This window comes from Falco punctatus, assembly GCF_963210335.1.
Source record: "Falco punctatus genome assembly, chromosome: 12".
NCBI lineage: Eukaryota > Metazoa > Chordata > Aves > Falconiformes > Falconidae > Falco > Falco punctatus.
In genome coordinates, this window is record NC_137592.1 from 19,000,655 (window position 1) to 19,013,882 (window position 13,228).

A 13,228-nucleotide genomic window follows, 5' to 3' on the forward strand; every position below is an offset into this window, starting at 1 on the left:
AATACTAAAATAGGGTAATACAAATAACTCTTCAAAATATGCAAGATTTCTCTGATTAAATGAATGCAAAATAGAAAGTAATAAATAAATATTTTCTTTAGAAAACTGCCAACTGCCATACATCTGCTCCTTTTCATACAATAATGGTGATTATGAATTACCAAACTAAAACAGAAAAAGCACATAAAATATACACTCCATGCAAAATCCATTTGTTAGCTCATGACCAAGCAAAGGCTGCAAATAGTGATTTTCTTTTTCTGCTCTCACTCGTAGAAGAGTACCTCCCACTTGCTGTCAGTGGAATTACAATGGCCCTGATCATCAGTTTTTAAAAGATGTTTTAAAATACCTGAGCAGTGCAACCAAATTTGACCTTAAAACGGTAAATTGCATTTAAAGCAGGACTTAATTTTCTTGCACAGTAATTCTGGATCTTTTAAGATGATCAGGCCATTTATGATGCCCAGGCAATACACTATGGTCCATTAGATAATTTTTTGTTCATCCTTCTGTATTTAAGAAAACAAAAATAACCGTACCTTGAACTGATAGATTTTAGACACACTGTGCAAAGTACTAGCCCAAAACCTAACCTACGTGATATAGCATCTCTTGAAATCTTATTTGCAAAATTAATTCTAATTGGCTGAATACAGTGTTCTGTCACATGGAATGAAAACTGCTTGAAGAGCTGTAAACAAAGGTTAATATTCAGCCAACAGCATATCACACTGAGGGGAGCCACAAAGTTTACTCTGAGTTCTTGTATTTGACTTCTATATTAATGAGAGCTAAGACTAATTTGTGAGGTGCTGTAATCAACCAAAGACATAAAAAATATTTTTAGGGATCTGAAGAAATTATGAAATGATTATAGATGCTGTAGAAGAATATTTGGCTTGAGAAAATGAAATCTCAGGAAAAAAGTGATCAGAAGAGAGAATTTCCATAGGAACTCTGGAAAGTTATGACGCTGACATAGATACTTAGTGAGGAGGACAGGGAACAACCTGTGTGTTACAGCTTGTGCACACGTACACTCACATAGGCGCAGTGAGGCAGCAAAAAACCTCTATGTCAGTATTTGTGATACTAATGTGTACTTGAAAGACTCCAATCATCAATACCACAGCACTGTATTTATGCTCACAATGCCTCTGTGAGATAGGGAAATACTGTTATCCTCATCTTTCTCGTGGGAAATTTAAGCACAAAGGAGACCTAGGGCAATATCCCAAGCAATTCACTTCTGTTCATATGTGTAAGCTGTAACTTTAATTCTGTGGCTAAATATGAGGTGCAGAGGGGTGTAACTCGCACCAAAGGCACTGGAATTGCTTCTGTAAATGTTAGGTCTGAATATAGGCTCAGCTCAGGATGAAAAACATTAAACACAGGAAATTCACAATCGGCATCCTTGGCATGCCTCACATCCTTGGCATGCCATATTGTCATCAGACAGAAGCGGGCAGCAAAGGGAGCCTTCAGCTGAGGATCCTCCTCCTCCTGCTGCCATCTCAGCTCCCCAGACTGTGGTTCTGCAGACCCTTCCTGACGCAAGAAGGATGAGGCTCCCCTGGAGCCCTGCACCTTCACAGGCAGCTTCACAGAAACATCAGGGTAGTGGGGAACATGTCCCCTGCCCAGGGCTTACTGACCACGCGATTCACTCAGGGACCTCTGGAATGGCCGAAACTTGCAAATGGAGATGGCTGAAGGCCGCAGGCCCTGTACCGGCCGTGCCCTGGCAGCTGCCACGGGGAAGCATGGCGCATACACCAGCCCCCCGCACAGAGCGCCGTGCGGCCATTCCTTCTCACACACTCGGCAGACTACTTCAGATTTAATTTGAAAGAGAAATACAGTAAAATAGAACATAACATGGTATGGAATATCTCTTAAAACCAGACTGAAAATCTTGAAATAACTTCAAAAAAGGGAAATGGCTTTTTATGGAAATCACTACGCAGTAACTTTCAGCCAGATCCTTAGCTGCTGTAAAAATCCATCCATCTATTGAATTTAGTGTGCATCTAAAACACCTGAGGATCTTGCCCTCACTGATAAAAAGGAAGAAATCATGCTTAAGTTTAATAGTACAATAATCTCCTCAAAACTGGCAGGTACTGTGGAGGTACCGTGAAAGCACTTCCTTGTCAATCATGGATCTCTGTGCTTCTGCTACCTGTTGTGGGGCTGCATTCACATTTCTGATTTTAAAATGCTTTTCATTTCTTGGTTGCTGTACAATAAAAACATTAGACCAGTGGCTTGGATCTACACTTGATGGACTATGCCAAGGCTGTTTAATGCTAACTCAACAGTGCCTCCCAGTTTAGGATGATGTTTAAAGTTCAAAATGGCCTTTCCTCAGCTGGGAAAATACTTCTAGTAAACTTGTGAACAAACCATAGAAGAAAGTGTCAGTTACAGTAGTTTGAAATGTCACTAAAATGCTGCAGTAAGATAACGGAATAGACGTTCATGTTTTGGACATGCCTGTGATTAGGCTTACTCATCAATCATTATTAAATGCAGTCTTATTTGCTGGTACTAATCATGGCTCAATAGCATCCCAATGACTTCACTGGGATTTTGAAGGGATAGGCCACAGAAGAATCAAAGCCTTCATAAAAAAATGTTCTTAATTAGGGAAATATGCAAACAAGCAACTGCTTATGCTGAGATTGAAATTAAAAGTACATTTTACTAATAGGAAAAAATAAAACGAAATGTTGGCAGATCAAGTAGCTTGCTTATAAGGGGAATAAAATATAGCCATTCAAGATAAATTTGTTTGATGTAAAATTTCAATGCCTAATTCTTGGAATTGGTTTACAGGTGACATTATCCTTTGTAACAAATTCAGATAGCAATTTAAGCCCCCAGTAACTCTGCGAGCTGCTCATTTCTGCCTGTGTGAATTTCTGCTCCTCTTTTCCTGAGCCAATACAACTGTCCATGGGGTCACACTATGAATCAGGGGACTGAAATGACCGGAGTACTGTTTCCAGGAAAACAAATTGTTACCCAGAACATAATGCTATGCCATAAGGATTCTAACAGTCACAAACACCCTTAATGAAAAAGGAAATACTGCAGATAAATTTATCTCTTTTTAAACTAACAGAATAGTTTACCTGTTCTGAGTTTCTCCTTCAAGACAGCTTTGTAAGGATACCTGTTATTTTCTGTTTTACTCCACTTTTCCTTTTAGTTTTGCTTGCTAATATTTTCCCTGAAGTCTTCTATCCTAGTTGTATCATAGTTACACTTGAAAGATGTCTTACATCTAGATGTGTCTTCAATTTGAGATTGTTCCTCCATCAATTTGGCAAAGTTATACCAATAAGGAAATGTAACTTCTAAATTTGAGCCAAAATAATTAATGTAGAAGAGTGAACTTAATCAAAACAGTTTATGCCTTAGCTTAGGCATAAACTAAAGCCCATAAATTTATAGTTATATTATATTTTATATTATATAAAATAATTTTTAATTATTGCAACTGGCAAATCTATTCACTCTTAATTTAGTTTTCTGTTAAAGGCCATAGTGTAATTCAGCAAAGTTTCCTCTGATGCTATCCTTAGGTTTATACAGGTTAACAAGAACAGTAAAAGCAGTAACTATTTTGTACTTGTGACTGCATCTTCAAATGAATATATGCTTTTGCTGGGGTCTTTCAAATCATGAAAGCATATGCTTGAAGGCATCTGTGTTCAACATATCTTTTTTGGACAAGAGAGCTCATTTAAGGTGTCTGCACTTCCAGCTTCCACCCCACCCGATGGTTTGCTATCCTCTTAGTTACGAATTACAATAATTAGCAAGACATGCCGTAACTGGATATCCATCCATATAACCATCCATGATGGGATTAGGTAAATTACTTTAGTAAAAAAATACAGTTTGGATCATGGTCCAAAACTCTGCAAAAGAAATTCATGCAAGGAGCAAAAATTTTTTAAGCTAGCTTTGCTGATATGAAATAGGAACTATAACCTAAAAAGCATAGTAAATGAGGCTATGCTATCAATCACAATGGGCAGAAGTAACCCAACCTAGGAAGACAGGCAACAAAAAGCCATCTCCCTTTACTCCATCTACTTTCACAAAGAACTGTAGTTCTGCTCTGAAAAACAAAAGAGTGTTCTGAATTTGAATTAGCTGACTGGCATTAAAAAGCAACAAAGTCAGCCCAATTTTGGTTTGATGTCAGGTTAACAGTTCCTAAATTGTCTATAGATGGGAACTTGAGCTATGAACACTACTTAAAATTCAGGCTGCCTTATTGTCACTGTTTTTTAAACCGAGTTGTCTGGTTGGCCTCATCAGCCTAGGTAAAGAATGTATGTGTGTATGCATATACAAATGTATGTGTGCACTCATGTTTTTGGCAGTATAGACCACCAGACTGTGACTAGCTATAAGCAGGAGACAAGTCAACTAACGGCTATTCTTCCAGCCCAGCTAGAGGCTCTAGCCAGATCACAGTTACCATGGCACCTCTTCTCTGCCAGTGCCCTTCCATGGAGCCAGTACAGCAGACCAGGGGGTTAAATGAAGAGCCAGGTGCAGCCATTGATCTGGGCCAAAAAGCCTGGGACCATCTTTGTCTTCTAGATCACCTCTGGTCTCAAAAATTATTGCACCCTGACAACTGATGGTACATCATGGAAGTCAGAATGTATCACTCTGGACCTGAGCTGCTTAACCTCCCCTGGCTACTACTGACAGAAATATTTGGGTAACTTTTTCCTCAGGGTGGCTACATTTCTCCTGGCAGCCTTGCCTCACAGCTCATTAAAATAATTCAGTCTTAAGTAACTTGCCTTAGGTCACTCAGGAAAGTCTACGATAGAACCAAGAATAGAAACCTGATCACTCTAAGCAAAGAATGGGATTACTTACATGACTAAAATGACTCAGTTTCATAAGCCTTTGCACGTTTGGTTCTTCTATTCCTTTGACAGAGAAAATCTCTTGTACAAAATGTACAATACAATTTATAAATAATGTTTGGAGAATGCACTGATAAAATGAAATACTTTTGTTTAGAAATGGAAAGTTTACCTTACCGGAAGATTCATATTTTAAGCATGAAAGGTAAAATTCCTATTTCAAATTCCTACTTATATTACTTCACATGTTTTCTCATATTCTCATTTAGATATCTACTTTTAAATTATTTTTTTTTTGAGATTCAAGATCATTTGTTTGGTATAAGTATATGCATATAACAGCTTTTGTTTTTACCTGTAGCTCTCTCTGATTTAACAGCCTAATAGATTGAGATCGGTAAAATATTTCCTCAGTGACACTCATGTAGAATATGTAAGCATTTTATGAAAAGCTTAATTTCATTATGTTCTAAGGTATAAAACATGCAAACACAGGGCATGCTTAATGGAAAAAAGTTTTAGGCTACAATATATGCATAAGGTTTTTGTTCATTTTATATGAACAGAAATGAAAAGAAAAAATATTCTTTCACAATAAATAAATACACAATGACAAAGGTTACAATTGAAGGGATTACAAATGACAGAAGCCAACATAAAAACTTTCAATATCGTACTTTTACTTTAATATGAAGACATTATTATCAAAGGAAAATACTTGAGAAAAGCTTTGATAAAAATAATCTGACGCTATCTTTGAAGCGGTTTCATTTATTTTACTACCCACTGTGTTCCTTATCAGAAGGCCAAGTATAAGAAGTTTCCTAGTTTATGATTACGAAAGAATCTGATAGATTAGAAGACTCAATTGAAGTTGGACATAATAAGTATTAAAGTATTACATGACATTAATCCTGCCATTCCATTACTCTCTCAATCATTGTGCACAGACTAATTATTCTGAAGCCAGTGTTCAGGAGAAAATAGAAACATACTTACACTGGGTTGGAGTAATCTCTTTATTGCATCAACAAGGCTAGCTCTGTACTGGTCCAGAAACAGGCTGACATTGAGAAGAGAACAGAATCCAGATTAAAATGGGTTTTCAATTCTAATGATACTAATGCAGATAAGTACAAGGCTAATTACATATGTTTACACAATGCTGTAAAAGAGAAGCTGTAGTCTCCATTTCTGTCCAGTTAGGTACTTTTCAATATTGAAAAATACATAAACCCAAATATAATCTAAACCAAAGCTAAAATACCGGCATGAAACAGATCTTTATATAGCTGAAATTCACAGATCACATATGCTAGCTATTAAAATACTACCATATCAGAAATCAGGATCAATATAGAAAGATAACATTTTACGTGGGTTTTTTTTTATACAAGGTATGTGTGTGGAGTTTTAAAACGTGTTTTCTATTGTATTTCAGGTATTACTACTAAGGGTCTATTTTTTTCCTTTTACCTTCACAGTTGTGGCATTAATTCATTATAATAAACCTATTATGCATACTTGTTCTATTTCTATATCTATCTCTGTAAAGATTTACAAGCCCTTAGCTCCTCTCTCCCTCAAACACTGTTCAAACCCAGATTGTACAGAGTTGTCATCACTCAGGAGTGAAATCCTTCATCTCCAGCATGAGTCCCACAAGGATAGCAGCAGAGTCAATTTTCCCATGCAATGTTGCCAACATGCTCAGCCTTATTTTGGCGTGATTACCTCATGATTTGAGGGGATAATTCATTCTTCATGCCCCTCAGCACCTTAATGTATGTACTAATAGTGGCAACCAGGGTGCCAATCACTTTTGACTAGATATTTGTGGACATGTAGTTACTGTGGATGAGAGTGCATTTACAATGGTTAGTGAACAACCATCGGATAGCAACTGATGCCTTTCAGTCCTTACTATCATGGGCTGCATTTATATTGGTGATTCAGATAAGAAACTCTATCAAGCAGGTCACAAATAATGTCATTCTTTCTTCATTATTTTTCACACTTTCTCTGTAATAAAACTGCTTTCCAGCCTGTGTCAAGCCCAAGTTCCACACTACATGGCATTTTGTCCATTCTTTAAGATTTTTTCCTATACTCCCCTTTCTTTTATTCTCAAACATCTCTTTCTGAACAGATGCGGCTAATTTTTTTCCAGGTTTGAAATCTCTAAAAGAATATAAAGAACCTATGAAACACCAACAAGGAAAACGCGGTCTGCCAACAGCATGCCAGTCATCAAGAACAGAATATGTTTGGATATTTAGGTAAGGACACTCCACAGCTACCAAGGAGAATACAATATGACATATCATAGGGTCAAGCAGTTGTGTAGGTGCTGTGAATTTTTGCTACTCAGGAAAAAAACCAAACCCCTATCAATAAACTTGTCAGTGACTGAATTTCATCAGCAAAAACTGGCAGAGTGGCACATGTTGAAAAAATATGGTAGACTGGATACCCATACATTTCTTAAAGCACTTATGCAGAATTATGACCTTTTGAATTTCTTCTCAAGATATTGAAGTACTAGCTAACAATTTCTCTGGTAGTCTGTCCGCAAGAATATTTAAACTTTAGCAGCTGGCATGATGGTTGCCCCTCATTCTTGATTAATCTTACTGGAAGAATGTTACTGAAAAAATGTTTGTTTAAATTTAATTCATTGAAACAGCAGCTGATATCTCTAATGTCTCCCGGGAGTTCTAATCACATTCACCTCAGGTAGATCCCTGTACAGACAGATACCATAAGACACCACTTCACCGAGAACTTAGCCACCTGCAGAAGTGGTGCAATACGGTGCATGAGTCCTCTCCCAAATGAATTGCTAAAAATAACTAATTTTCTTCAACGAGAAACATCACAAGCATGCACATTTAAGACTTGCTGGGATCCTGTGTAGACAGAAGTACATTCCAAATGAAAAATGCACGTACAATATTTTTATTTTTGAAAGCAGTATAGTGGAAACACAATTTTTGGGCCACTTACCAGGGCTAAAATGCCTTTTTCATGGACCTGCATACCATTCTCTCTTTTTACAATGAGACAGGGGCACAACTGCTGCCATCAATCTTGTTCCTTTACAATGAGAGAACTACAGGCCTTTGTTCGCCAGAAACTGAGTGTTTGAGAACTTAAAATGGTTGCATGACCTGCTAGATTAGACAACTTCAACTAATACCTTTTCTGTTCAACCCCAATTGATATTTTGGTGGTATGGGAGGGAGACTCTTTGCCTTCTTAGCTTAGGAAACTCAGATAACCTGGGACAGTCACCCTGGCTCTGCTCCCAAGTTGTTCCTGCCCTCCAAAAGGGCTGTCCCTGGGAACGGGACCTGCTTCAATTGAAAATAGTCTCCAATATGGGGATTTCCAGTCTGTTGCTCTGTGAGCCACACTCTCTGACCAGAGGCAGCAGAGAAGGCTGGAAGCAACCTTAATGCAATGCAGTGACTCCAGAGAACATCTCTGTTTTCCCTCTGAGTTGGAGGATGCCTTGACTGAGGAAAATCCTGAAGAAGTCGATAGATAATCTGTGCTGCAGACAGACGGCCAGCACTGGATTTGGCCCACGCAAGGAGATTTAGTCACGCAATTTCTCTTACAGGTAGAATTTGCAGAACTAAATATTATCACAGCATCCTAAAAATGTACCCGAGAGAATCCTTTAAAGCTCACAACAGCTCAGTGAAATTAAATAATGTATTGTTCTAAAACATTAGCACTCAGTTCTCACACCTCAATTCAAATTTGGCTTAGCTCACCATTACTTTAGTGGTAATGCCTCATGTTTATGCAGTAAGGGCGCTGTGAAAGCAATAGCTCAGGACAGGAATAGCAAGGCTTTCTCAGGTCAGCAAGGAAGTTTTGGATTGCAGCAGCAGAGGCCAGAACACAGTTGATGATTCGGACTTTGTTTAGGCAGTGCTCTTAACCTGTGAAATCCGGATGAACAGGCAGGCAATCTTGTCACCTCCCTCTTCTTCTTTTTTTTTTTTTAATTTTAATTACCATTAAAACCAAAATGAAGGTTTATACCAAAAGTGCACAAATGTAACAGTAAGCCACAAGGAAACAAACGAAAAAACCCAAGCAGATTCTAAATTTGCTTCATGGTGATATCCTCTTGTGTCTCAAAACAAGGGGCATATACTTGTATTTTATATCTTATGATGTGAACTTATTTTTCTTTTTGCATACTTTGCAATTGTTAAAATACCTTAGTTTACAGGTGTACTTCAGACATTATAGACATTATTACATTAATGTATAGTGCCTAATGCATAGGGCCACTTATCTTTTTGTTCGACTTCAACTACATGGCTGACATAAACTGAAAAAAACCTTACCTCCATGTTGTCAGATTCCAATGCACTTGAAAGTATGTGCAAGAAATCAGGCTTAAAAAGAATAATAAATCTAAACTGAAGGACAGAGATCTTACTGCATTCATGTAAATGTAAAGGTAAAAAAGATTTCCTTATATTAAATGAAATACACTAATGGAAATAAAATTGACATATTTTAAGAATACTTTCAGTTCAGTTCCACATTCCTGGTGAATCCACAACTCCCTGTGGCTTCAGCAAAAATCTCAGTAGTGAAAGTAATGCGAGACAGCCCCCCCCAGCCTCTGCTGTGCAAATACTTATGCATGTGCCAAACTTTAAGAATATGATCAGTCTAAGTAAGTAAAGTGGCACATTATGTGCTTCCAAAATGATTTGGAGATTTAGACCTTATACTGTCTCTACATAAGACAAAGATTTTTCTGTTGGCTCAGTTCTACTGGCCTTGACTCTCTCCTTGGATTAAAAATCTCAGCAACTTTTTTCTTAATAAAGAAAAGGATATATGCTTCCTTTTAAAAAAATCAGAAATCTGATGCTCTCAAGAGCTTTGGAAGAGTCTTTGTTTTTGGCCTGTCTAAACAGCCACCTGTTATTTCTCCTCCTCTATTCATACTCTTACAATTCCAGCACCTGCATGACTTTATAACCACAAGTGTAGGTCAGAAGAAAGTCTAAAATTCTGGCAGCCCTCACCTGGCCTTAGAATTCCCCCTGAAAAATATGAGGTGGGTGGATATGCTTTAAAGGTTATTTCAGTGTGGTTTTTTTCCCAGTGTATCCTTCTTCCAGGTGTAGCCTCACCGATATTTCTTCTTTCTTATTTTTATCTCATAGTTGACATTTTACAAGTTATTTTGGAACTGCTGAACCATGAAACTATTTTTATTGTCAAAATCCTGAATGGTTAAATAATGACTAGCTTTCACAGTTTGCCTCTTATTTATTTTATAATCTAGTTGAGCTACTAAATTTAGCTGTTAACTAATAGACTGCCTGTTCTGGAAAATAACTTATTTTCCACTCCTGCACACAACGTTTATGAAAGTCTGACTGTAAATATATGAATATAAACATATCGCTGCTTGTTGTAATCATGTACATTTTTACTTGAACCTCCATGTGGATTTGGAATATGTTTATGAATAGAGCTTGTTTTCATGTAAATGGGATCAAGCAGTACCACTGGTTAGCTATTCAGAGAATCAGACAATATCACCCTTGCTGGAAATACTTCAATAAAAATTTATCCATGTACCTAATATTTGAACTCAGATTTTTTGCTTTCTAGTTCTCTGTTCTAATCTCAGATTTTATTGACTGAGAATAAGCTATATGATGGTGTTAAACTAAATGCAATCTATTCTATCTGTTTTTATCGCTGCATACTTCAGGTTTCAGCCGAGAAGCTATAAGAAAAGAGATATTTTTTTTTCCCTATTCAATGGCAGCCCAAAAAATTCAGACAGCAAAAATCCTGCCAACAGCTCTCAAGCAGATTCTATATCTCAGAAGAGAAATACATGAAAATGAAAAGAAGATTCGAGTTTGATAAAGCATGGAACATTTTTTTTCCTAGCCTTTTCATGTACCTGCAAACCCAGTGTCCATAACTAAAAAGAATGATTTCGAAAAGAAACAAACAATAAAGGGATTTTCATGCTTATTAAACTATACATATGGGCACTTGCAATAAGAAAATGGAGACAATTTGTCAATAAAAACACGTACTTTAAACTAACCTGCACATTTCTATTTATTTTTTAGAAATCTATAAATATTTACACACTTACCTGCATCTTAAGTGCTTCAAAATAAATGTACAAAATGCAGGGATTGCAAATGCATTATGTATTTTACCTGTCATGTTTGATTCTTTGTTTCCTAAAGAAACTACACTCTTTCCAAACAGACTGGGAGGAGTATTAGGCAAGAATATTACTGAAAAAACAACTTAAGTCTTGCTCCACTCTGCTGTACTCCCAGCACAAATAGGATGACATGGTGTGAGTATCAAGAATACAAGAGATGGCACAGCCAGGTTGTTTTGATATTTGTGTGAAGAACAAATTTAACTCTAAATCTCTTGGCAAGACCTTGCTTCACCCACATAATCTGGAGAACATCCATATGTGAGCCTTGTCTAAGCCTCCGAGAAGACTGCTGCCCTCCTGCTCATGTCCGCCAGCACTCTGATCTGACTTTCATACTTAATCTGATCTAATCCTGTCCAGCATTAACTTCATCTGTGCAATGAAACCTGGAGTATCCATTCTAATATTTGGTGAGGAAGGCATTTACTAAATTACTTGCTGAAATCATATGGTGTTGTTTAGCTCCTTATTTTAATCAGATGATGCATCTCTGAGGCACATTATCAGTGATTATTTAGAAACCCTCCTCCGTCCTTTTTGGAAACAAAGAACTTTTTTGAAATTAAATGCTAAGAGAAATTAAGCACTGTTGCATTCTGTCAACAAATAGGTATTAGAAAAAGGAAAAAAGATGACTAAACATGCTTTCTCCACTGCTATACAAAACCAGTAACTTTCCTGAAATAATAAGTTTGCTTAAACAGCAAAATATCACAGCAAAAAGAAAAAAAAAAAGCTTTAGTGGAATATTTTATTAGAAGCCACTTATAAAGAACATTGTTTAAAAAGACAATAGACAGCTTCGTACTTCCCTTTGCCTTTTTCCTTTATTTCTTAGTAAGGTACAGAAATCTGCTGAACTGAGCTGTCCTAGGAAGTCCCTGTTTTCAGAATTTGGTCTTTCACAGCAGTTATGTGCAAGAAAACATAAACAGCTTTTTCTGTTTTGGATATTTAAAGGGTCAAGAGCAAATATCCATGAAGGAAAAACAGATTCATTTAAAAGCACCTACTCCTCTAAATGAAATTTGCACATCTCTTTTTACACTGTCTCCATTTATGTAACACAAATAATTAATACTGTACCATTTTAAAAGTTACCATGCAGCAAACACTGCACAGCACAATTCTGCAAATCCAGTATCAGAAAAGGGTTGTGTCAATAATCAAATCTATTTGCATAAATTGCTAAACAGTATACTGTGTTGTAACATGTATCTACCTTTTCACAAATCAAGTGCTGTACTTTTTTTTTTACTAAGAATTATAATTAACATGTGCCTGTGTAAATAATCTATGCCTACAAATACTGCTGTCAAATTGATTTAAGAAACAGAATGTGATGGGGGAAAAAAAGGTTTTGAAAATATTTTTTTCCTTGGAAAGATTTTCTGGGGAGCAAAAAAATATATCCCCTTATATCAATAGTCAGATCTTTCCTAAGAAGTAAGCTAATTGAGCTGTTTGTGTTGATAAACTCCCTTTTCTCCAGACTGTTCCTCACTGAGCCATAATTATTTGCAATTTGCCTAAGTCGTCCATTTACTGATACGTCAAGCATGAAACAGAGGCAATTCCAGAAAATGGAAATGCTTCTCAAAATCAATCTTTGGGAAATAATGTGGTAGAAGTTACTGTGTGATAGAAGACTACCTTATAACTGTCACATGGAGATGAATATTAATTTGTTGAGGTTAAGGTGGTTTTGTGCTTCATTTGTTGACTTTGCTTAGCCATCAGGCAAGCAGCACAGTACAATTACTCCAGCAAAGCTATATTTCTAACATGAGTTTTATGATTTTTATGTACTTACCAGTCAGCACACATAACAATGTCAAAATGTCCTTCCAGTTGAGAGACATCTGTCTCATTATCCCATCGTAAAATGCTAGAGGAAAAAAAGATTTAAAAAAAAAGAAAAGAAAAAAAGGACTTACATTTTTCATCTTGAGATTTAAAAAGTATTAATATTATTCTTATGTGACACAAAAGTGTTTTACAAAGTACACACTCGTTACTTTCAAAGATGAATATAAAAATATTATTCTGTACATTTTTAAGGTTTTAAATCTCAAAACGA

General features: G+C 36.6%; 1 protein-coding gene across 3 annotated transcripts in view; it reads right to left on the minus strand.

Moving 5' to 3' along the window:
* The window catches only part of CAMKMT (calmodulin-lysine N-methyltransferase), a 309,341-nt gene that overhangs the window by 98,140 nt on the left and 197,973 nt on the right, over positions 1-13,228 (minus strand). For all 3 annotated transcript variants that reach the window (XM_080408606.1, XM_080408607.1, XM_080408608.1), the window contains exons 8-9: positions 12,962-13,036; positions 5,907-5,970 (exon numbers count right to left, since the gene is read on the minus strand). In XM_080408606.1, coding sequence (XP_080264732.1) covers positions 5,907-5,970; positions 12,962-13,036 — 139 coding nt within the window. The remainder of the gene's footprint in view (positions 1-5,906; positions 5,971-12,961; positions 13,037-13,228) is intronic.